A 23939-nucleotide genomic window follows, 5' to 3' on the forward strand; every position below is an offset into this window, starting at 1 on the left:
TCATGATTTCGCCATCCTACGAATTTTTTTTAAATCGTCAACCGTCAATGTGAAGCCTTGTGAAAGGTCAAAGGTCGCTGTGTCTCAAGAATAATTTTTTTCATTAACATGTAGAAAAATATTAAAATTGAAACATGGAACAAAAATCTTTGTTCCTTAGATTAGCACTAAAACGATTAGTATCAGTTGAACATCCGTTGCTCGTAGCAACCACTACTAGCATGGTTTTACTGCTGCTGTTTAACCGCCATCATTACGTCTACCAGTTTATTATTAACACACATCTTTTATCTAATCTACTCCTCAAATGCCCTTTTTCGAGCATTATCTCCAGCTACACTTTTATTACAGCTGTTTGGACGTTGTGATTTTGTAATGTTACACTTTAGATTAGCTTAGCTGTTATTTTACTCTTTACTTTCACTCTTGTGGACTTTATTGTACTTCCTACAAGAAGAGAACTTAATGTTGATCCTTTACCAGCGACACAATGTAAGTATTTTGACAGCCAGTCTATACTTTTGTGAATCCAGTTTCCTCGTTACTGTATTAACTCATTTTACAATACATTTGGTCTAAGTCTCATTGTTTTCTGATATATAATCACTATCATTGAATTTGTTGTTTACTACTGTTTTCACAGTTTCACATTGCTCTCAGTCAGGCTGGGAGATATGGACAAAATCAAATATCACAATATTTTGACTGAATACCTCGATATTGATATTGCAACAGGATTGTGGGGATGACTATTGGTGCTTTCACAAAAGGGTAAAGACAAATAATAGAACAGCTAGAACAGTCTGGTAAGTTCATAAAATGACATCACTTTACTGTAATGCAGCCTTTAAAACCAGGAAAAGATATTATGACATCCAAAAAAATCTATATATTTTATATTATATTGATATAATATCAATATGTTGCTCAGTAAAACCTGAAACACAACCTGCTGTCTTCAACTTTTAATTATTATTTGCAGCCTTTGACAACTCACTGCACTAGACTATATACCATCATTATTCTATCAATTAGATATTTGATGAATCATTAGTGGTCATTTATTATCACAGTATTATTACAGATTTGTGTGTCAAACAAGAAAATCGATCTGAAAACATTTTTATTCTTGCCTGTAGCTGTATTTGAGGTTTTGCTGAAGAAGTGGAAAACCTCGGCGACATCTTAATGTTCCCAAATGTCAGAATTCATGTTTCAGAGATGCAAAATATTTGGAAATTGTTGGTGCTCTGGTATCCAAGATGGATCATGCCAACAGTTTTTGTCACACAAAGTAAAATATCCATACAAACCATCATGGCTGTCACATATTGTGTTGAAATTTGTTGATGCAGTTTAATAAGAAGCAGGAGGACATCTAATCTTAATATTCAAGTTTAGTCATTGTCTGCCGGGTAAATGTTTCCTCTGACTCCTGCTATGTACAGACCTCATCCTGTTAGTCTGGTCGCTGCATCACAAATCATTCTCAACACTCGACACAGATCAGATCAATACGTGTGGATAAATGAATAATGTGCTCACTCATATCAGCCCTGACTTGAATCATACTCATGTCTGACTGTAAATGACTCAGCGTTTATTGTCAGTTGTGATTTTCATCGTTGGGGTTGCGCTCTGCTTCCTTCTTATCTTTCAGCCAGTATATTTTCATCATGCAAATCAGTTATTCAAATGTGGTCCAGTTCAACTTCTCTGTCAAATGTACAAAAGGCACCTACTCACACCACTAAGACAATCACCTAAACCTGTAATGAGTTGTTCTCTCTCTGTGTTTTTATTTCTCTCTCTCTCCCACACACACACACACACAGACATTGTAACACTCTGATGAATGAGATCCATTTCAGTTGTGCTGTGAAGCATGGCCATACAGCTGTTCATCTTATAGCCTGTTGACAAAAATAGCTGTGTGGCAGATTTTAAACTCGAAACTTTCACTTGAGTCAGATTTAACTCTTTCAACACCCAGTTTCAGTCGTTAACTCGTCTCTGCTTTCTACCCGTATCTTTTTGAAAATGACCACAATGACTGGAAATGAAATGAAAAGACTTGACTCCATTTTCATAACATGGTTCCAATTTTCAAATCCCTTAACACAAAAACTTTGGCCTTAAAGTCTCACATAGCACTGAAAACAAACAACATACTGTAGTATCATCACTGTTTGATGTTTATCACTGAATTATAATCATTGTCGCAATTTAAAATAAAATTATAAAATTGTCTTTATCAAACATTCCTCATTAAAATGGTCTGCTATGATTATTTCCTCAAGATTCCATAGATAGCAATGAGACGATGCAGAAGTCAGCATTTGAAATGATGAAGAGTAACAGTGACTTTCATTTATTGTGTATGTTGTATTACTATAAATATAGAATATAAAGTGTTGAGTCTGACTTTATACAACAGTTAATCTTCCTACAAGGTAAAATGATGATTGTGACTGAACTTCAGTGCATCAGTTTACTGTTTCTGTTCTGTATAAAACACAAAGTTTGTTATTGTTCAAGATACCAAACCAAACATATTTCAATCACTTGTAATTGTAATCAACAAAAATACAGTAAGCTACTGTAATATTGCAGTAAAAAACTTTTAAAAAGCTTTTTTTTTTCTTTCCACTGCTGCCACACGTGTGAGACAGTAGTGGTGAAATACAGTAACTAACAATTAGGCTATGTTGCAACGCTGCTCACCAGCGTCATGTTAAAATCAAGATTAATAACTGCGAACACATGTTGCATTTATTCAATGAGCTGAACTGTATACGCTTTATAACAGGCACTGAAACTTGTGTTAGTGTAAGGTCGGTGTGTTCTGTAGGTTGAGTGTGTCATCTTGTGGTTTGGCCTTTTGTATTTAGAGTTTCACACGTTTGTAACTGTCGTCAAAAATGATCCAAAGCAGTCGTCAAATAGCGTCACTACTATGAGACAAAGTCAAAAGAAAGCGACAGGTACAGCATGTCTTGCATGGCAGTAAAATTTGAATATTTATTTTTTTATGCCTGTTCGTTGATATGGTTTACTATCACCAATGTAAAAGTCATTATTAACAGGTTGGATAGTAAAATGTTCAACCAGTCACATTAATGGTCATTTTAACTCTTTCATTTTGCTTATGAATATTAGTCTTTAACCCGTTACAATACAGTATAAATATATCAATGGCTGCGTTTCTGATGTCTTGTTCCCACAGGTCTCCTGAAACGGTTCTCTGTTTCTCATGATACTATCTTCAGTCCCCTCAACACATCTTTTTGTATTATTAAGCTTCTATTTATTCAGGAACACTCATTGAAATCAAGATCTGTTTTGCAAGAGAGACCTGAGAACAGGTTACACACACACAGGATCACAATAAGACATCAGTAGCCTAATAATATTACAACAATAAGAATATCATTATATAACACTCTAAAAGGAGCCACTCTAGTACTTTTACCTTTGATTCTTCTACTACATTTTAATAATGATTCTTCAGTACTTTTACCTAAGTAAAGTCTCGATACAGGAACTTGACATTTCTTCCATCCGGGTCAGATACTATAAAGGCACATTAAGTAAAAAATCAGTCTACAAACTGGCCATCCCTTTTTAACTTTGCCATTCAACACCATGTACATGCACAATTAACAGAGCATCAAGGAGGATAACACAGAAAAAGTCACATGACTTATTTCCTTTGTGGTCCTTGTTGTAGTTAGGTACTTAGATGACGTGGAAGTGTGTGCATGCGCGTGCTTGGAGTACGGCGTTAGCGGCATATTAAAGCACAAAAACATAATTTTACAGAAAATATTCACATTTTATACAAACATGTATAGTTATAAACTATACATAGATTAATGATGTGTGTTATATGTTTTAGTGTTATTTTCTGATTCTTTTAACTTATATAAAGTCTATTTGAGTACCCTGAAAAGCGCTCTATAAATACAATGTGTTATTATTATTATTATTATTATTATTATTGTTGTTGTTGTTGTTGTTGTTAGTAGTAGTAGTAATAGTAATAGTAGGAGTTGTAGTATCTAAAATGGCTTTCTGAAGGCAGTGGGTTGAAGCAGCCATAAAAGACACGTGTAGGTTAATTAATTATTACTTGACATATTCAACAGTTGCTTCATTAGGAGTTACATTGCGAGTGCGTGGTCACGTGCTACATCCGGGCGCGCCCCCGCTGCCCAGCCCTGGCTGGACCAATGAATGCCCGGGCGGCTTTGCTGGAGCGTCGGGGACGCGCTCTGGTTTTAGCGTACAACTGGTGTGTGTATATGTGTGTGTGTGTGTGTGTGTGTGTTCCTCTCCAGTCAGTCCCCAGTCTGAATGTGAGGAGATGCTGTCTGTGCCAGTCCTGTGTAGCACCACGAAGAAGAACGACGTGCTTTTTGTCTGCGTGGTGGCGACTTCAGCGGGATATTTAACGTGTTTACCGGACAGACTCGGTGTCTTTTGTCCGTTGGGTTTGACTGTATGAGCAGCTTGTGGAGGACTGACAGGCGGCTCTTTTTGTGTGTGTGAGTGTGTGTGTGCGTGTGTGTGTGTGTGTGAGTGGCATGTGATAACAGACAAGAGACTGAGGCGTGTTCATGTTTCACGGATGTTACCGGGAGGAAAAGAAGAGAAAAGAAGGGAAGAAGTGGCTTCTTTCTGTGGTTTTATGTCCTCTGTGGATGTGACTTTATGAGCACTCGGGTTCAGCAGGACACGACGGAGAGCCGCCGCCGCCGCCGCCGCTGCTGCTGCTGGCGGGTTTTATGGGGCTCTTGCTAGCTGTTGAATGGCACTAGTTTTTTTTCTTTTCATGTATGCTCTTTTGTGAATGTGTGTCTTTTATGAGTATTTTTAAAAAAGCGTGCAAACAGTGAACGCCTTTTTATTAGCGTGAAGTGAAGGCTAACGTCGCTTAAACACGCTGAAACGCACAGGGAGGATCAGTTCAGGCGCGGCCAGGCAAGCCAACAATGCGGATTACCTCTTGACTGTTTTTGCCTTTGTGTCAATAGACTGCTTGTGTAAAGTTGAGATTACACTCGCAGGACAAACAGCCAGGAGTCATTCTTCAATTATCAGTTTGGTTTATTGGCTCAGAAGGACGACAGTACGTTGATAAACCCCCACATGTGTACAGGTTGTCTGTGAATCTACACTGGCTGAAAACGGAGCAGCAGAGACAACGATGGCGAACGACTCTATTCAAGTAAGTTGATGAAGTTGGATGTGTCTCACTCCGCATGCATTGTCTGGTTTAACTTGTCTTTATTTGCTATGCGCTCATTTGTCTTGGGGCACGGTGTTGGCTGGTCCTCTGGCTAGTGCTAAGTATTCCCTAAGCCCAAACACCCTCTTCAAATAATACTTTAAACCAGTGGTTCTCAAAGTGGGGTCTGGGGACCCCCTGGGGTCCTTGAGGAGGGGCTCCAGATGGCCCCAAGCAAAAAGGAGAATGATTTATTTTCACTATAATACCATCCAAAGGTAACACAATGACAGAATGTGTGACTATTTTGGTACACTTTACATAATCAAACATTTAAAAGCAGAAGTCTTCTCAGATGAGGGTCTGTGGTCTAATTTGTGTCAGTTTTAAGGGTTCTTGACATGAAAAAGTTTGAGAACTACTGGTTTAAATCATGGGTTTTTCAGGTCGTAACCCCTTAAAATGAAGTAATATCTACTTGTGACCCCTCGCTCATCACATGGCTTCAGTTGTGAGCAGATCAACCAGTTTGATTTGAAAGATTTGCGTAGACTCAGTATTTAACAAGTAAATACCGAAATGAGAAAATAATCAGAAAAATATAACTACTTTTTATGTAACCTTGATGTTTTTTTTTCTTTCCTTAACTATCTTGTGACCCCTTGGATTTATCTTACGTAAAATAAAAATCCACTTGAATCAAACTCTTTACAAAATCCCATTACTGCGCAGCGGTGAGGTATCCTTAGTGGGGAAATCGAAACCTCTTCAGAAATGGTGCTTTTTTTTTAACAGGGTCGCCTTCTTAGTGGGTGAAATATTCCTGATTTGCTCAGGCGCTCCCTGGTGGCTTCTCTGGGATCTTTGGTGGTTTCCAGGACCCCACTGTGAGGAACCACCAACCACTCAGTTGAATTGGAAATGGATAGTTTCTTCTCTTGTTAATAATGTATGATGGGACACTACTGGTTTTGTGCAGAGAGCTCCAGCAGGACTCAGTCACCTTGGTGCTGTTCTGTATTGTATCTGGCATGATGTGGGTGTCTTGGTCTCACAGTGGCTGTGAGCCCTCAGAGTGTTGTGTGTGTGTGTGTGTGTGTGTGTGTATAAGTGTGTTTGTGGAGGTGTAGAGAGTAAAGGCAGGTGCAGGGAGGCACAATAGTGGTGTTTGTTATAAAACAACATACATCAAACACACACACACCATTCCTGACTCCCATTACTCGCTCATGAGGGCATTTGCAGGCAGGAAGAGTGCTTACTGTGCATTTTACAGGGAATAGTTGTGTGCTGAAGTAAAACAACCACAATTTCCTGATGTAGCATGTAGACAATAGCTTAATGGATCTTTGCTGTGCTCTTAAAAGTCACAAACCTTAGCGTCTACTTAGCATTTACTTTGTATTCATACCGCTGAACGTACAGAGCCATTGTTTCCACTTTAGCTTGACATTTACGTCTAAGCGAGCGACTTATATCAGTTGATATGTGGGGTCGCGTAGAGTTCAGAGAGCCGGGTGCTGGTGCTGTCATGCAGGTGAATCTAAGGAACTCTATTACTCAGTTAAGCAGGAATTGTAAGCAGTGAAACAGAAGGCGAGTGAGCATCGGTGTATAATTAGAAGTGGCCGAGTGAGGAACAGGTGAAAATGAAAATGCAGAAGTAGAACAGTGACGGTAACTATAGCATAGATACAGCTAGCTGGCTAAGAATATATAGGTTTTAAAAGAGCTGGTTGCAATAATAATGTCACATTTACAGCGGTGTTCCTTTTTATCCTGTGTGTGTGTGTGAAGGAGACGAGTCCGTGACGTCATGAAATGCTGACTAAACACCCAACAGGCCTTGTTTACCTACTTCTCTTTCATCTAACGTTTCACCTGTATCTGGTTTTTTTCCCACATTGCATCATGAAGGACATAGACTAGCTGCTTTGGTGCAGGCACATGTGAGTTTTCACGTATTTCTGACACAACTCCACACACCTTGTAGTTTACCTGTTGTGCGGTGGGACGTCCACTATTCAGTCAGCTGTTCAGTACATATTAGCTCCTTTCATACTCTCTAAAGAAGACTAAAAACATCTTTATATCTTGGTGGAACTTTGTCATTTTTCATGCTTTCGCTGCTTTTCTGTTGTATATAACTCTTCATTTTGGGGCTTTTCATTGAGTTTCAGTCTGTTTTTCGGACCAAACAAGCTATTTTAAGATGTAATCTTGAGCTTTAGGACGTTGTGATGGACATTTATGACTATATTCTGATCAATAACTGAAATGATCATTAGTAGCAGTCCCAGTTATCTTTGACTCGTCCCTGTACGCATATTTCCTAATGTCTCCCCTCACTGTTCCTTTCTCTTTTTTTTTTTTTTTTTTTTTCCTCTTTCATTTGCATCAGGAAGTCATGAATCCTCACATGTGTCAGTAGTAAAATGAGCCACAGTCTGTCTTTAACTATGCTGCTTAAGTGCAGCATGTTATCTGACTGCTTTTAAAAGCTTCGTGCTGGGTTAGTTTGCCACTTCAACCAGGTCTAATTCTAGCTTCGGTGCCTTGATGTCTTCAGGCTAGACGGTTTAGATGTAATAGTGTCGTTCCACTGGCTCTGTATCAGAAATCCACATATGGGAAACAACCTGTGTTGGAAAATCTATGCCAAACAGATCCAGCTGAACTTGGCAGCGCCTCATCAGTTTGACGGCTCCACTGCCCGGTTTAGGAGAAACGTCATCGATTGAAAGTTGTCTATTTGATTGAAGCACTCGATGAGGCTGGAGCTTGATAAAGTTCATCTAGCCGGCTCACTTTGCTGCATCCCAAAAGTTATACTGGTGATGTCTTCTTCCTAAAAAGGCTAAAGAATGGCGTTAATAATTGTGAATCACCACAACTACTTGAACATACAGTCCTAAATGTGAACAAAAAATATTGGGCTGATGGGTCCAGTAGTATGCGAGATTAGCTGTGGACAGACACACACACACACACACGACCAAACGCATGATCCCCTTCAGGCTCATGGCTGGCGGAGATAATAAAGAAGGAAAACAGAGAGGGACTTCCTTTGATCTTTGTCATAAAGACCAAAAGAAGAGAGGGCTGCTGAGTTGAGAACACTGGAAACCATTATTCTCCGCTCACAGGACCTTTTTGTACTAGAAATAAGAACTAGTAATTTTGCTATACTTTGAGTTAAGATGAGGTATTTTTGTTTCAGCGTAGGACCCAGACTCAGCAGGTGGAGTTAGCGGTGACTCTCCATGTAGCTATGTGGAGACTCACCTGAATATTTTATGTCCTGCTTCCAAGTAACAAGACATCTTTATGGCTCCAAATAGTTTGCAAATAGTTGGCAACTAATTAATTAATCAGCTAATCTTTGCAGCTCTAATATTAAGTGATGTAGGTGTGGGGAGAGTTCACAGTAGTTGGCTACTAGCTACTCCATTATTCTACATGTGAGACAGGCAGTGAAGCTATACACCCTTCCCATGGTGTTCCATTTTTTCCCCCCACAGGAAGGCAATATTAAACAGCCCCAACAGAAGTCTGAACACAACTGCGTCACACTTCCTCATAAAGGTTAGAGGGGAGACAAGAATGGAAAGGGGGATGGGTGGGGGGTTGTATGTCACATTTCTGTACAGTAAGCGACAGGATCTATGGCGATTGTTGCTGTTGAGATGATTTGCACGGTGCAACGTTGACTGGAAAAGCCCAGACGACCAAGACGCATTCCAGTGGTTACACAAAATATACATGAGCACAAATGTTCATGTTCCCAAACACACACACACACACCTACAATCACACAGATATAACAACTCAAACACACACACACACACACACACACACACACACACACATACAGAGTCAGACACTCCAGGGAATGCATAGGAGTGCTTCCCATAAGCCTTACCATGACGTAAGGAGACAGTTATGCACACAAACTAGGCTTTTCTCAGCGCTGCCCGGTGGCCATGCAGGCAGACAGAATCCACAATAATGCATCAAGGCACAGTTGGGGAGACAGAGAGAGAGAGAGACAGAGAGAGAGAGAGAGGGAGAGAGACAGAGAGAGAGGGAGAGAGAGGGAGAGAGATAGAGCTAATATTGTCTTTCTGTCAGACATCTGAGTTTAATAAAACAACGCGGTTTTAACAGTGTATCCCCTATCATGTGGTACGATCTCTCACATGAATATGGCTATATTTAGACTTGTAACACATGATCATAACCTCATATTAGCTCTACTGACTGAGTGCTTTATTACGTCTGACCCTAAAGGAAATTATAGCAATTATAAAACCATTACCCACACAGGAATCACAGAGAGAATAAGAATCAGCAGTACTCTTCCCTCGGCTAATAGCTAAGTTAGCAATTAAAACTAATTTGTCGTCAACACATACTTCCATCTACCAGATAGCACGACGGTTTCTTTCAAAATTCTTCAAAAGCCGTCCGAAATATTTGAAATATCTTTCGATGATGACCACAAAGCTTCACGCTCTCAACAACAGCCAGTGCTGTAGGAAATGTCTCTGTTGGACACAGTTAGACTTCTGTCCTCTGATGGGCTCTATTCAGTGTCTCCATATGGTGTCAACATTAGCTCGTCTGTGTCTCGGTCAGCGGCCATTTTTTTTCACCACAGGGCTCAGATGTACTCGCCAAGAGCGAGTCAGAGCTCATATCATGCATATGTTTGTTTCAGGTTGAGTTGTTATCCCAACCGTGAGAACAGTTGTAGGTAATACATTTATCTATAACAGCAGCAGAAACTAGAGCTGCAATGATTAGTGAATTATTTGCCAACTATTACATTAATCACCATCTATTCTCAGCTTCTCAAATATGAATATTTTCTGGTTTCTTAAGTCTTCTATGACAGTAACCTGAATGTCTTTGGGTTGTGGACTGTTGGTCCTAGTAGAGACATAAAAACACCAAAAGTATACGGTTGAAACTCGTTTCTCTAGTGGGTTTAACTTTAAAAGAGTTCTTTGACATTTCACTCCCACAACAATGTCTGACTGCTGTTTTATTCCAAGTATTCAAAATCTGGCGCCTACATTACCCACAGTGCAACTCGACCACTGACAGTTAGGCAGAAGATCCAGGTGTGTCCCGCTTGTAGCAGCTAATGTAGCCGCGAGCAAAGCTGAAGAGCGCCACTGTTCTAACTCCACGACCCTTTTATTATTTATTTATTTATTTCTTTTAATTTTCAAACTTGTGGTGGTCAGCCCCAACCGACACACGTTGTGGCCGTTTTTGAAAGGCGACGCTGCAGTTGGATCATTGATAGAAAGCGTTCAGATGTAGGGCCTGAGGGCGGAGGGTAGAGTGAAGGGGAGGTCTAAAGGGCATTATGCTGATGATGAGGCTCCACAGCCGCTGCAGTACAATAGGTTGTATTGTCTGACACCAGCAGCCCAGATCACATTCAGTTCACTGTAAGTTCATTTTCCTCATCCTGGCTGGGACCACACCCTCCCCAACCAACCAACCAACCAACTAACCAACCAACTAACTAACCAACTAACCAACCAACCAACTAACTATCCAACCCGTTTGCCCAGCCCACAGCTGGATAGTAAAGCCTGATATATCACGGGTGATACGGTGAGGGTGTTTCAGCTTTTCATTTCTACATGTAAACTGAAATCTCTCGTGTATTTAAAGCGTGTACACGCTCCGTAGTCGGTATGAGCCCCGGCAGCTGTTCAAAGCTGATGTTTCTCTCCATGGATTTCACCCTTTTTTTTTATCTTTCTTTCACATCTCTCCTTCTCACTGTGCAAACATCCCATAATTCTCATGACCTCATAGCGATGTACCCCTGCATTCCAGCTTCAGATGGACCCCTCCTTTTCCCTAGACACACACACACAGAGGCTAACACCACTGAGCTCACACCCTGTCATGACATCACCGATCACCCTTGGCCAGCGAGCACCACCAGCTTTCTGTGTGAGCGCTGGCAGGGCTGGAAAAAAGCAGGAGCGGTCAGGAACGATGTACGGGAGCAAGTAGGTCAGGGTGGGTCGCTCAACCAAAACATAAACGTAACAGACGTTTTACTGCTCTGGTCTGTTTTTCATCCTGCGAGAGGCTTGAATGGATTGCAGATGCTGAAGTTGTATCCTCGTGTCTGCATCGGTACAAATTTGGTACCACTCCCTTTTCCCCCTCCCATGTTTTAGCCTTCATTATATAACAGCAGTAATTCCCCACTTTCGCTCTCACATGCGGCCCGGCCCGGCTTGTCAACACCAGCAGCCTTGCACTCTGACATCCCTTGACCCTTGACCCTTCCTCATTATGGCAGTGCCTAGGGCCCCTGGGCCACATACATCGATCCCAGCCTCATCGCTCAGCGCTGCCGTGCTGGTTTAAACAGCCGCTCGGTTAGGTTAACTCTCTCCGGAGCTGCTAGAAGACTGTTGCATAAACTGACAGCTTCAAATGAGCAAATGAAAGTGTAGTTATAGTTTTAATTTCTTAAAGCGATAGTTGCTTTTGGTGGCAGCCTTGCAGTTGAAAGTCTAGCTGATATAACTCATCTCTCCTCTGGTGAACCTTTTTAGTCTGACCTGCAAATAAACAACAACTGTTCAGTCTTGTCTCATAATACTGTGCTCGTAAAAAACCACATACGGAGCCGTCAGAAGCTTTTAGTTCTTGAATCAAAAGGTCAAAGATGATCTTGGGTACAGTAGAAATAAATCACACTACACACACAGAGAGCATTATGCCGTAATCTCTGGGAGGGGTTTTTACTTTGGGGGAATGTACTCTTCCCCTAATAGGACAAGATATTTGAGGACATAAGAGCTGATGTAATATTAGAGCTATGGTGACATGTTTACAGGGGGAAATCAGGAAACAGCATGTTTTGATAGGGATTTAGTGTTAAAGCCCCTGAAAACTTTCTCTGTAACACTAATTCACGACTAAATAAGAAACAATCAATAGAATATTTTGTTGTTCTGTATGAAGAGTTTAACACCTTATAAATGAAGTCATGTGTTTCACCAGGACTGGGCGGGCGTGGCTTCATCAGATCTGATTGATTAGTGAAAAAACAAACCCCTCAACTGTCATTAGATTAAAATGTTGGTGAATCCTAATTAGTATCTTTTTCAACCACTGATAAGAGCACAGACAGAAACAACAAATACAGAAATCTCTCATGTGAAACAACCAAAACTGTTCTAACCCCGTCGCTCGTTAGCTGATTGAGAAAATACATTTTCAAAGCCTTTTAAGTAAATGTTTCCATCTGTGTTTCACTGTTACTGCCTTAATAGGGTTTTGATGAACCGTATGTATGTGTCTTTCAAAAAGACAGAAATACCAGAAGACTACAGGAACCCTGATTGTCTTTTAAATTCTTTTAAATTTGGCCGCCTCCCATACTGCCATGTGTACGGCATTCTCATCCCTTTTTTTGTGCAGATTATGGTGATTCAAGCATGGTGATTTCCCCCCACTGCGGGGGGTTGGCTGGTAAACAGTTGATGAACAAAAGCGGTATCGGCCGACTTAATGGGATAAACTACGCATGCTTCCCCGGAGCTCAGACTGCAACCAGAAAGCACAAGTGCTGATGTGTGTAAGCTGGCAGACGGAAAACAGTCCCCAACGCAGGGGGGCTGCTTCAGTGGTGGGGGGGGGGGCATATTGCTTTAGGTACCTGTGAGCCAAGAAACACAATCCAGGAAGTCCAATTTTAGTAACATTTTTGTGAATTCGAAGGCTTCTCGGAAACCAGAACGCCACACGGAGCTTTATAAAACTCTGGAAATGTATCAGATGACAACTTTTCTTATTTTGTATCTTTAGAAATACATCATTTTATTCTGCATGTAGTTGTTAAGCTCTGGACTTTGTCTGATGTAATAGGGTAATAAACCATGATGTAAGGCTTATTTTCTATTATAAAATATGATTAAGAGCCTTGGGATTCAGTCAGCTGGTTTAACCACAGGACAAAAAAAAAAGTTTATTTGGTAGCTTGCTTGCCATGTCACCATAAATTCAGAGGATTTTAATAAAACATTTCCCCCAGAGCAGTAGGATCGTTTCCAAAAGAAACGTCTAAATAACATCCCGCCCCTCGTTTCCAGGTGAAACGAGGTTTACCACAGGAAGCTGCTGGCGGACCGTGTAGACTCGGCATGATCTGTCATAAACATTCGGTCTTTTGATGAAAACATTTGTGTGTTAAATGATTTTCTACAGTCTGGAGTGATTTTTATATAAATAGATTACAGACTGTTGATGGTGGGCTCTGTTAGTTTTAGACATTCTGTGGCCTCAACTTTTTTTTTATTGTTTGGTGACGAGTTTAAAAAATGACAAAGTGACAACAAACTGGCACAAACAAGCAGCAAGAATGCTGAAGTGTAAAAGGAGAAGGTTTGTGGGGGAAGCGTGCTGTGTCATCTCCTACTGTGACCACAAAAATTGCTGAAACTCGCAGAAATCAGCTACTGTATGTATGTCACCATCATGTTGCATCGTACATCATCTGTACTGAAGTAAACACACTGGATCTGTGGTCTGACCTGATGAGCCAACAAGCTTTAGAGCTGATCAACAAAATAATGAACATTTATATCTACAATAGGAGCCATCATGTGAAGTTATACACCACATTTTACATATAAAATAAATGACAGAAGCATCTCAGCTTTTACTAATTGGACATAATAGCTGAACTGAATGTTAGCATGCTAAATTGAGTTTTTTTGCATTCTCAAAGTAATAAAACATGTTTAGTAGGCAATAAGGGTGTATAAATGTGGTCAGGTCTGCGGTTTGTCTGCAGAGTCGGAATAAAGCCGGTTCTGGCAACGCAGTGACAGAGGAAACCTTGGAGAAGGTTCCTTGTTTTTCAGAACATGGAAAACATTTTGTAAATTTGTTCGTTTTCTTTTAAGCGGCGCGGTGTCCGCTGCACACTTGCTTCTTTTGGTATGTCAGAGTTGTTTCCAGCTCCTCATCATCTCTGCTCATTTCCTCACGTCTGCTCTTCTCTTCCAGTCTGGTTTGACTATCTGTCGGTTATATTACGTGATGCGTCGCTATTTCCAGCAGAGTTCTGTAAATCACTGAGACAAACGCACTGTTATTCCAAGCAGAAGACTGCACACTGAAGAAAATGCACACCGAGGATGTTTCTAAAAGAAAAACTGGTTGCCAGCAGGGGAAACCACTAAAGGAAGTGACGAGGATCCAAACCTAGTTACCAGGAGCAACCGGGCGACTGCTCCTATCAGGCCCTGTAGTAATAAAACCTGCTGATTTAAGATAAGCTCCTCATGCGTGGCCGTTGTGTGCCAACTTTGTAGTGCCTCAGATCTCACATTGATACGTTGGAGGAAGTTTTACTTAAACACCAACACTTGCCAGACGCGGTAAATCACATTCACATTTCTAAGGAAACAATTTCTGGCTTCCCTGACGGATGGTTCTGGTGGACCAGCAACAGTCGTGCGTGTAAAGCGATCCACCATGTTGCCCTTCTGTTATCATGACCCCCCCTCCTCCTCCCTCTTCTCCCGCTATCTCTCCTCCCTTCTGTCCAAGCTACGCACCAGCTGCTGCCCTCCTCTTCCTCTCTTCCCTCTCCTTCTACGGCCCTCCCTCTTGTTTTCCCGTTCGGGTACGGTCGGACCTCTGGAGCTCTACTCCGCCGGGGATAATTAGAAAGAAAAGACTTTTTTTTAAGTGGTGTAGTTGTTGTTAATCAGCCTACAGCCATGGTTCTTTTACTAAATAATTTCAAGTTATTACTGACTGCATCTTTCCCCGCTGGTGTCATGCAGAAACGTGGTATGAGCTGAAGACTGTTTGTGGTTTGGCATATTTCCACAGTTAGGAAACATGTAGGAGACTGTAACAATCACCATCTGCAAATGATGAATAGATCACTGTGTAATTGCTTTAGTAAGCATTTGAATAATAAAAATTGATGGTGTTTTTTTGTATTTGTTTTGCCTGAGTCAGATCAACTTGGCAAATATTTGCTAGCATGATTTGGATAAGATCCTCCATGGCAGTAAGGACCGTCTTTGTCAGAGTTCGATGCGTGTGTGTTTTTGCGCGTCACGTGTGAAGGGTGTGACTTGTAAGCTATAAATAGGCTAAAGGAGTTAATAAAGTCTCCCTACAAACAATCCCTCTCATTATAAAGGTTTAGAGATCCAGTTACACTGATAACATTCGGCCTACTGGGAGGCTCACCAGCTCGGCCTGGATGGATGAATGCTTAGATAGCTGGGTGGAGCCGCAGTGAAACCACTTTCACACTACATTAAATCAGTTCAAAATGAAGAAATACTTTATTTACTTAATACTGCTGTTGCATCAGTATCGTCATAATTATACGGAAAGGCGTTTATCAAGCAGACTTGTCAAACATAATCTCATACCAGCTTCCTAAATGTGGAGTTTTTGCTGCTTTTCTCAGTTTTATATGATTGTAAACTGAATATTTTGCATGTGGAGTTTCTGGTTTTTCATGATTTTTCTGCCATTGTGCAGACGAAATGATTGACAGATACAAATCATTAGTTTCTGTCCTATTCCTGTCTTTTTTGCTTTTGTAGTTTTTTAAGGAAACATCTTCCAAAGTTCAGTCCTTGTTTGCAGACTATTCCAGGTCGAGGCGTCGGCGCAAAAACAAATTTAGTCAGGCTCCTTCTGAACGGTTCGTGTTTACAGATGAAACAAAGAGCTACGTTACTGTTTCCTCGTGCGCACTCCCACCAGTTCACAGTGTAAATAAATGGACAATATAAAGCTGTAGCAAAAACACACAAACTTGTGTGTCAGGACTTTTTTTTTTTTTTTTTCTTCTGTTTCCATTTAGCCTTTTGTCATGAACTTCCCACCGCCTTCAGTTTATGTAGAGAGCGTGGGTTGTCTTCTTTTTGCAGCCAGAGCCTCTGCTGCACGGGTCACTTCAGCTGTTTAATACTCAGTCGGTCTGACAGTCTGCTTTGCCTTCATTCAGCTGCTGCTCATTCGAATGTCAGCGAGCTTAAACGCGGAGGGAGTGTCGGGACAAACAGATAGCTGAGGGGAAGGCGGGGACAGGTGTTTCCTGGTGTGTTACCTGGAGGCTGGGCTGTCATAGAAACAGCTGGTAACAGGATGAGGTCATAGTTTCTCTACCTAATGATATACACACACACACACACACACACGCCTGGCTGTTTACAGAGAGATCTCATTCAGGGAAGCCTCCCTCTTTAGGATTGTTTGATATTCGTGTGAAGAGGGACGGAGACGGATCGTTCTCCTTCCAACATATTTTACATATCACCACTTATTTTATTTTTTTGAAGCTTTTAATGAGAGTGAACTCTCTGAGGACAATTAACTGAGCGTAGGCTGTAAATTATATTTGGCTGTGTAATTAGAGAATGGACTGAAATGCTTTTTTTCCCCCTCCCACTTGATTAAAGCGTAAACCAGGCTCAGATCTTTCCATTATCCCCAAATACTTTATATAACCTGATTTAAAGTCACTCAAACATAAACCCTCCTGTAATTTCAATTCAATTAGAATCTGTCTCACTTCATCAGATCTCAGAAATCATTGTTGATCTTTTTGCCTGTTTCTGTCTGAAGTAACGTGCTGCTCTCTTCTACTTGGACCGAACACTCGGCTGCTCAACACTCGGCTTCCAAAACTAATCTAAACCCTTTTTAAGTTATTGTGTTATCGCTCCACGCAGGCCGGCGCAAAGCTGAATGCTTTCAACAGAATTAAAACATGGAAAATTTGACAGATTTCCGGGATTAAACTAAAATGATGTAACAGGTTAATCTTAATATTAAAACAGCTGCTTGTTTATTATACCCAAAAAGTGTGCTTGCACAACCTCAAGGACAGATGCTGAGTGTAGATACTAGATGACTGAGGACATAACCAGATCATCCAGTTACTAACTAGTATCCATTAAAACATGTTTATATGTTTCCTTTGATTCTGACAGCGCTGTGTAGACGGTGAACGTTTTATACATCATGAAAAGTTGAGCTGCAATGATTAGTCAATTAATCAATCGGCAACTATTTTATTTACTTTAATTTGTTAAGAAAAAATGCCAAATATTCAGCGGTTGCAGCTTCTTTTCAGACAACTGTGCAGGATTTAGTGGCATCTAGTGGTGAGATTGCAGATTGCAGCCCCTCACCTTCACCCCTCCCTCTCAGGCATGTAGGAGAACGTATGGCGGCTGCGAAACGTGACAAAAACGTGAACGGCCCTCTGTAGCGCCGGCGTTTGGTTTGTTCATTCTGGGCTACTGTAGAAACATGGCAGCGCAGCTCGGCGGGCTCCTGCTTCCTGTGTAGATATGAAGGGCTCATTTTAACTCTATTTTCTGACATTTTCTACACAAAACAATAGATTAATCGATAATAAAGATAATTATTTGTTAGTAGTAGCTGTACAGTTCTAATCCCAGGCCGGTAATGTCCCTCCAACTGTGACCTCATACTCAGTGTTTGTGAGCTGAACTTGTTTGTGCACGTCCTGTAAACCTGCACACAGTCACAGACCTGCTGCACTGGTCTCTGCTGGCGCTGCCACGCCTGAACCCAACTGTCATAACCGTTAATGTTGCTATTCAAACACACACACACACACATACACACACACACACACACAAGGCCATGAATCCCCAAGGGTGGTACATTAATATTCACTCCCATGCTCCGTCTTTCTCTGTTAGATTCAGCGTGTACAGCCGTGTATCCTCCATCTATCTCCCCTGGGTGCACTCAAAACACAAATGTGATGTTCCCGTAGCCAGTCTCTATCTCTCTATCGCACGCTCAGTGGCAAACACACACACACACACATCGCAGGCCGACTTGCTCTGTCAGCTGTTAGTCATGGCTCTGCTGAACTGACTGACACACAGACAACCGGTTTACTGGAGAACTAAAATTCTCACAACCGAACAATCCTTGTTTTTCTAACCGTGTCTGCAAATTATAAATTAGCCACAAGATTTGGATTTTTGAAGAAGGATTTTTATGGGTTTAATTATGTGAAGTTGGGCAGTAAAGAAACAGTAATCATACAGAAATATTGTTGAATTAAAACACATTGCGTTACGTGATATGTTATTGTTTAACATCATGAAACAGTGAGGTCAGTGAAACCGAGACGTTCTGCTAGTCTGGGGGTTTTTAAGACATTGAAACTGTAATTACAACATCCTCAGTTGGAGTTTGGCTGAAGATCTTTGTTGCAATTCATTCCCCTCGCTCTCCTTTCCCAGTATTTCATGTCATCACTCTGATGGATCACCAACGCACCAGATGGTTTGTTACACAGAACCATCTGAGAAGTCGTTCTTGGAAACAGTTTGGGAAAAGGGCAGGAAGTTTTCAAAAAAAATACTCGGCGTGTGATTGGAAGAACCGTCAGTTTATCACGTCTTACCTCGCGGGCAGCTGGATTCACCAGATCACAAGAGAATCCTCGTAGGACGCGGATCGGTCCGAACCACCGGCTGTTCAGACGTAAACAACGAATCCAGCTGCGTCGCAAGGTAATCTGATGGATGCTGTCTGATGAATGCAGGAAATGCACCTAATAACACTGTAAACCTGAGCAAATACAGCTGATTGCATGACTAAACACCAGCAGTGCTACAGGTGAGGAATCTGTATTTGTTTGTCTATTTATCAGGTGAACTGACCCTTTAAACTTTGGTCATCTTGACTAAATATTGACGATACAAATCTGAGCCTTATTGACCGAAGCATCACTACCTCCTTGCTTCACTTACATCATCCAAAACCTCATGGACGTTATAACACGCTGTAGAAAAACTGCACAGGAAGCATGTGACACAAAAGAAGAAACTGTAGGTGGGGACACAAAATCCCCCCCCACCCCCCCTCATCTGCTGATGTACATCAGACGATGTATATCAGGACAGTTCGTCACACGTTCTTGCTTCGTGCTCACTCGCTCGCTCAGTATTTGTTAGGAGGTGGTTTTAAACTGTGTGTGTCTGGCTATCAGACAGCTTAGCGTGCTAATCTCTTCAGCTAAACCCACTGCTTCACCATCAGCACTAACTTCTTACATGCACTCAAACTCACACTCAAACTCACACTCACACTCACACTCACACTCACACTCACACTCACACTCACACTCTGCCATGTACTTCCCTCTGTGCCATTTAAAAAAAACAGTTTATGTTTTTTTCTTTAAAGATGACACAATCTTCTAATCAATGAATCAACAGATCATTGCAGCTCTAAAAGTCTTTTGTGGCCACATGTGCAAAGTCTGATTAAATTGCCGTCGGTTGGAGTTAAAGACTACAAGTTTGAAAATGGGGGAAAAAATCTGTGAGTGTAAAATTATAAAGCAGTTCTGAGGTTATCAGACCTCTGTGCACTCGCAGCTCAAAGCTACGTTAGCCGCCGCTAGTATATTACACCTGAATCTCCCACAGAATAGTTGCAGCTGGAGTTGCCTTGTGGGTAATGTAGGCGCCAGGTTTTGACGAGGAAGAAAGGTCCTTTTTAAAAACAAAAAAGTATAAATATCACGTTAGGAGTGTAATGCTAAATCAGATGCATACCACAAATGTAGCTTTCATTTTGCATTATTATTTTATGTGATTTAATCCCTTTAATAACTTCATGCCTCTTCTGTTCTGCTGTGCTTCACTTTGTTTTATTGTTATTTCTATTTTACAAATTTCAGTATGAGCAAGGTATCATGTGTATCATAAATACTGGAACCTCTGTGCCAGGGCGACACTGACACGTCCAACTCTTATGTGTGTCTCTCATACTGCTCTTAAACAAAGCTGTGAACCCCCTGCCTCCCTCTCTTCCTCCTTCTTCCTCCTCCTCCTCCTCCTCCCCCTCCTCTCCCTCTCTGGCTGTCACACTCACTCCGAGTGTGACTCGCTTTCGCCTTCAGAGCTGCAGGATGTCTGGAGGCACAAGCCAGAAATATTTTTTTAAAGGACAATATTTTGATTGTGATAATGAATTGCAGGATACATGTTAGGAAACATGACTCAGCTCTTTTTTAAAATGGTCAAAAACATGGTGGAAACAACAGCACTGGAAACGGATAATAAATGTTTAGGAAGTTGATTTAATACGTAGTACTTTATTGTGAATAGTTCACAGCAGTAAGACACAACCAAATGTGTTCTCAATGAACTCTTGAACACAAGCTCTCTCATCCTCCTCCTTCCCCTCATGTGTCTGCTGTCTGTGTGTTTGGCAGTGAATCCGGCCTCCCAGCATGCTCTCACATGCTCTTTTATCCATCAATCGCCTATGGCACCGTGGGTCCACCACCCTCCCTCCCTCCCTCCCTCCCTCCTCCACCTGCTTCTTCATTGCTTTTTTGGCTGACCATCTCTCTTTCTCTCCTTCTGTCTCTGCCCCCCCCTCCCCTTCCTCTCCGATCTCTTTCTCTCTGGCTGTCCATCTCCTTCCGTCTGTCTCTCATATTCTCTCTCTGCTCAGAGGCTTTCTCGGCCTTTTGTCTATCTCGTGGGGAAGGGTGGTGTCTGTCTCTTTTCTCCTCTTCCCTGCGGTCTCATCCCTCCCTCTGCTTGCAGAGAAAGGGATGAAAAGGAGGCGTGTCGGCGAGGGAACTGAGGTGGCTTAACGTTTTCCCCCTGAAGAGGCTGTTTGAGTGTAGTTAGTGGTAGGAGCCCGGAGAGTAAAGGAACTCAGTTTAGTGTCTGCTTGTGTTTCAGTATTTGTAGTATGATCGTCTTGTCTTATCTTGTTACATTTTCAACGTTAACAACTAGGCCTATGCCACTAATAAAAGCCCTGCAATAAATCTTACCTTTATGAAGGTTATAATATTCAGTTTTTGTGAGAATTATCACCTGACCCTGCAGCTCCTCTCGGCTTTACGGAGCTTTCTAGTGAGTATCAGCTGATTTTTTTTACCCGTCTGGCTGCAACTCTACTGTTTTGGTTGACTCTCACAGCTCTCATAGCGTCGTTTTAGGCCCAGCAGGCAGCTTTTTCAGAGGAAAAAACTCTTAAAAACTCACCGTACGCTACCTGCTCAGCACCAAACGGCAAACAGACACAGTTAGCGACCACCTGGTGAACGTAGAGGAGCAGCAGAGCGGGTCGTCCGCTAACCAGAAGGTCAGCGGTTCCTCCTCCAGTCCACATGTCGAGGTGTCCTTGGGCAAGATACTGAACCCCGAATCGCTCCTGATAGTTTGTGCGAATGTGTGTATAACTGCTAATTAACGTGATAATGACTAATATTGTGAGTTAAAATAACTGGCTAGCTTTGTGAGAATCTGTGTTTTAGTTGATATACATGAATAATAATTCAGCACATTTCTGTGCAGTCTTTAGTTTATATAGAAAACAAACCCGACCTTTGCTGAAAGGCAGATTGGATCCAGTCGTCCTCTACGTTGCATTTTACAGTCTGTTGGATTTAACAAGAAAGCAGCTGTATTACTTTCTGACATGAAACGAGGGGGGGGGGGGGGGGGCGTCGTCCTCCCAGCACAACTTATCCAGTTTCTAGCAATCATTATTCCCAGTATGGTTATGAACTACAGCAAAACTAAAGCCTGCGTCTCTGACTACAGGACTAATTATCCTGTTTTTGATCGAATGCAGCAGGGTTTATGTGGCCGTCTAGCCAGTGCTATTAGCGAGTGCCATTAGCGTGATATCATGATTACCGATCATCTCAGCCAAGGCCCCTCTCGTCAATTGTCACTGTAATATATCACAATGAATCTCGTAGTTCCATACCGATATTGAACTGTGAGTACAAGTCATGAAGGCCCAAAGTCCAGTTCAAACTCACTTCATGCTGGTTACATGTTAGTTTTTCATACTGATCAACGAAACATGTCGATCTAAGAGTCGTTTCTGTAAGTTGACGACAGCAGCGGCGTCATCCACGTGGATCCGTACTCATCGCAATTTCTCTGTTGCTTTTTTTCATTAATGTAACTGGGTAACTTCTCAGCTATATGTAGGAAGATCCTCATTATTAATCCCACCTGCTAAAGTCTGATTGGTCGCCAGGAAATGGCGATCAATAAGCACAGCAGCAAGACCGACTGGATGTAAAGCAGATCTGAGATGTGGGCAGCGATTCTCTGGAATCAGGCCTAAAACACATGAAATAAATCTCTGAAGATATGAAGTTTACACCTGACGAGCCTCATCCGTGTGGTATTTTAACATAATAGATATCAGTGAAGGTACATTATGTGGAGACATGCTGTGAAACAAGTTGTACTTCAGTGACTTTATCGTTTTACTGCCTCTCTACATCTCTCCCTGCTCTTCGTTTACCTTTCCCTTCATCCCTCCCTTCTTTCCCCCCGCCAGGTTGGCTGTTGTCACCACTCAGGCGTCTCAGGAATGCCTCCAGATGTTTTCTATATATGACTCACTCACACACACACACACACACACACACACACACACACACACACACACACACCCACCCACACAGAGTCTCTTGGACACATTTCCTTTCTTGTGCACATTAACAGCCTGAAGCAGACACTGTTTTGACTTCAGGTGGAAGTCTGTATCTAATCCCTCTGCAGTGAACAGATCCAGGAACAGTCTCCTTCTATTTTCATACTTTTTTATAAGGAGCCACAAATCCAAACTGACATGTGATCAGCGCTTCACAGCGAATCAGCCACGCGGACCCGTTTCCATCTCTTAACTTTAGAGTCGAAGCAACCGGAATAAGATCCAGTGATATCAGTGTCGTTCATGTGGCTCCGCAGGGCTGTCTTTCCATGCAGCTCATCTAGGCAGATACCCCAGACCTGTCAGAGCAATTACAACTCTACTTGTGCTTCTTTCACTCACATAGACACTCAGATAATGTAATAACACCAACACACACACACACACACACAGTAGATACAGACTTCTCACAGAAACCAGTGAATCATCCTCTAACTTGTGTTTTATCTATTTCATCTTGATTAGCATTCAACATCAACATTTAACCACAAAACGCTAGAAGCCTCCTGATTATCACACCCTGAATCAGCACGCTGTTAGTCTGCAAAGTGCAGACGCTGAAAAGACGTGGTAGTTTCACTTCCTTATCTATAAATACTCTCCTTTTTTATTACATGTTTTTAAATGTGATGTTTTGCGTCAGCGTGTTGTTTTTTTTTTTTTTTTTTTGTTCTTGTTCCAAAGTCAGCATAACAGTATTAACACCAGCGAAAAATACTGTAATGATTATAGATAACTTAACTCTCGGAAATGTTGCTTAAAATTGACCCAACAATAGAAGCGAGACCTGTGTCATACCCGCTTTGAAGACGTGTACAGGCGAGCTGTGAGTCATTGTGGGTTTTCAGGCTTTTTGGTCTGTCGGTGCGGTTACACTTCAGCTTTTAGAATATGAACTCTTCTTCATGTGGAGGTTGAAAGCACTTTGGGCAAAAGCGTCTGCTGAATGAACGTCATGTTACTTGCGTGAGTGAAGGCATAGATATGGCCTGTTTTTTATCATCGTCTGCGTAGATACTCGTGTGTAAGCGAACATGATGCAATAGCTCATCTACATGATGAGGATTATCTGCCTGCAGATAGAGCTGCAGCTGATTAGTCGATTAACGGATTAGGCGATTGACAGAAAATTAATCGCCAGTTA

The 23939-nt window shown here is 41.7% G+C and overlaps 1 protein-coding gene across 2 annotated transcripts in view; it reads left to right on the forward strand.

Annotated features, from left to right (window-relative positions):
- Nucleotides 1-189: 189 nt before the first annotated feature.
- Nucleotides 190-23939, forward strand: part of pkn1a (protein kinase N1a) — a 50294-nt gene continuing 26544 nt past the window's right edge. Inside the window, exon 1 of one of the 2 annotated variants that reach the window (XM_067580667.1) lies at nt 190-492. In XM_067580667.1, the coding sequence (XP_067436768.1) occupies nt 466-492 (27 nt within the window). In that variant the 5' untranslated portion in view covers nt 190-465. Of the gene's footprint in view, nt 493-4274; nt 5231-23939 lie in introns of those variants that run through there. The other variant, XM_067580674.1, reaches the window with a different exon arrangement.

Source organism: Thunnus thynnus, chromosome 3, assembly GCF_963924715.1.
Source record: "Thunnus thynnus chromosome 3, fThuThy2.1, whole genome shotgun sequence".
Lineage (NCBI taxonomy): Eukaryota > Metazoa > Chordata > Actinopteri > Scombriformes > Scombridae > Thunnus > Thunnus thynnus.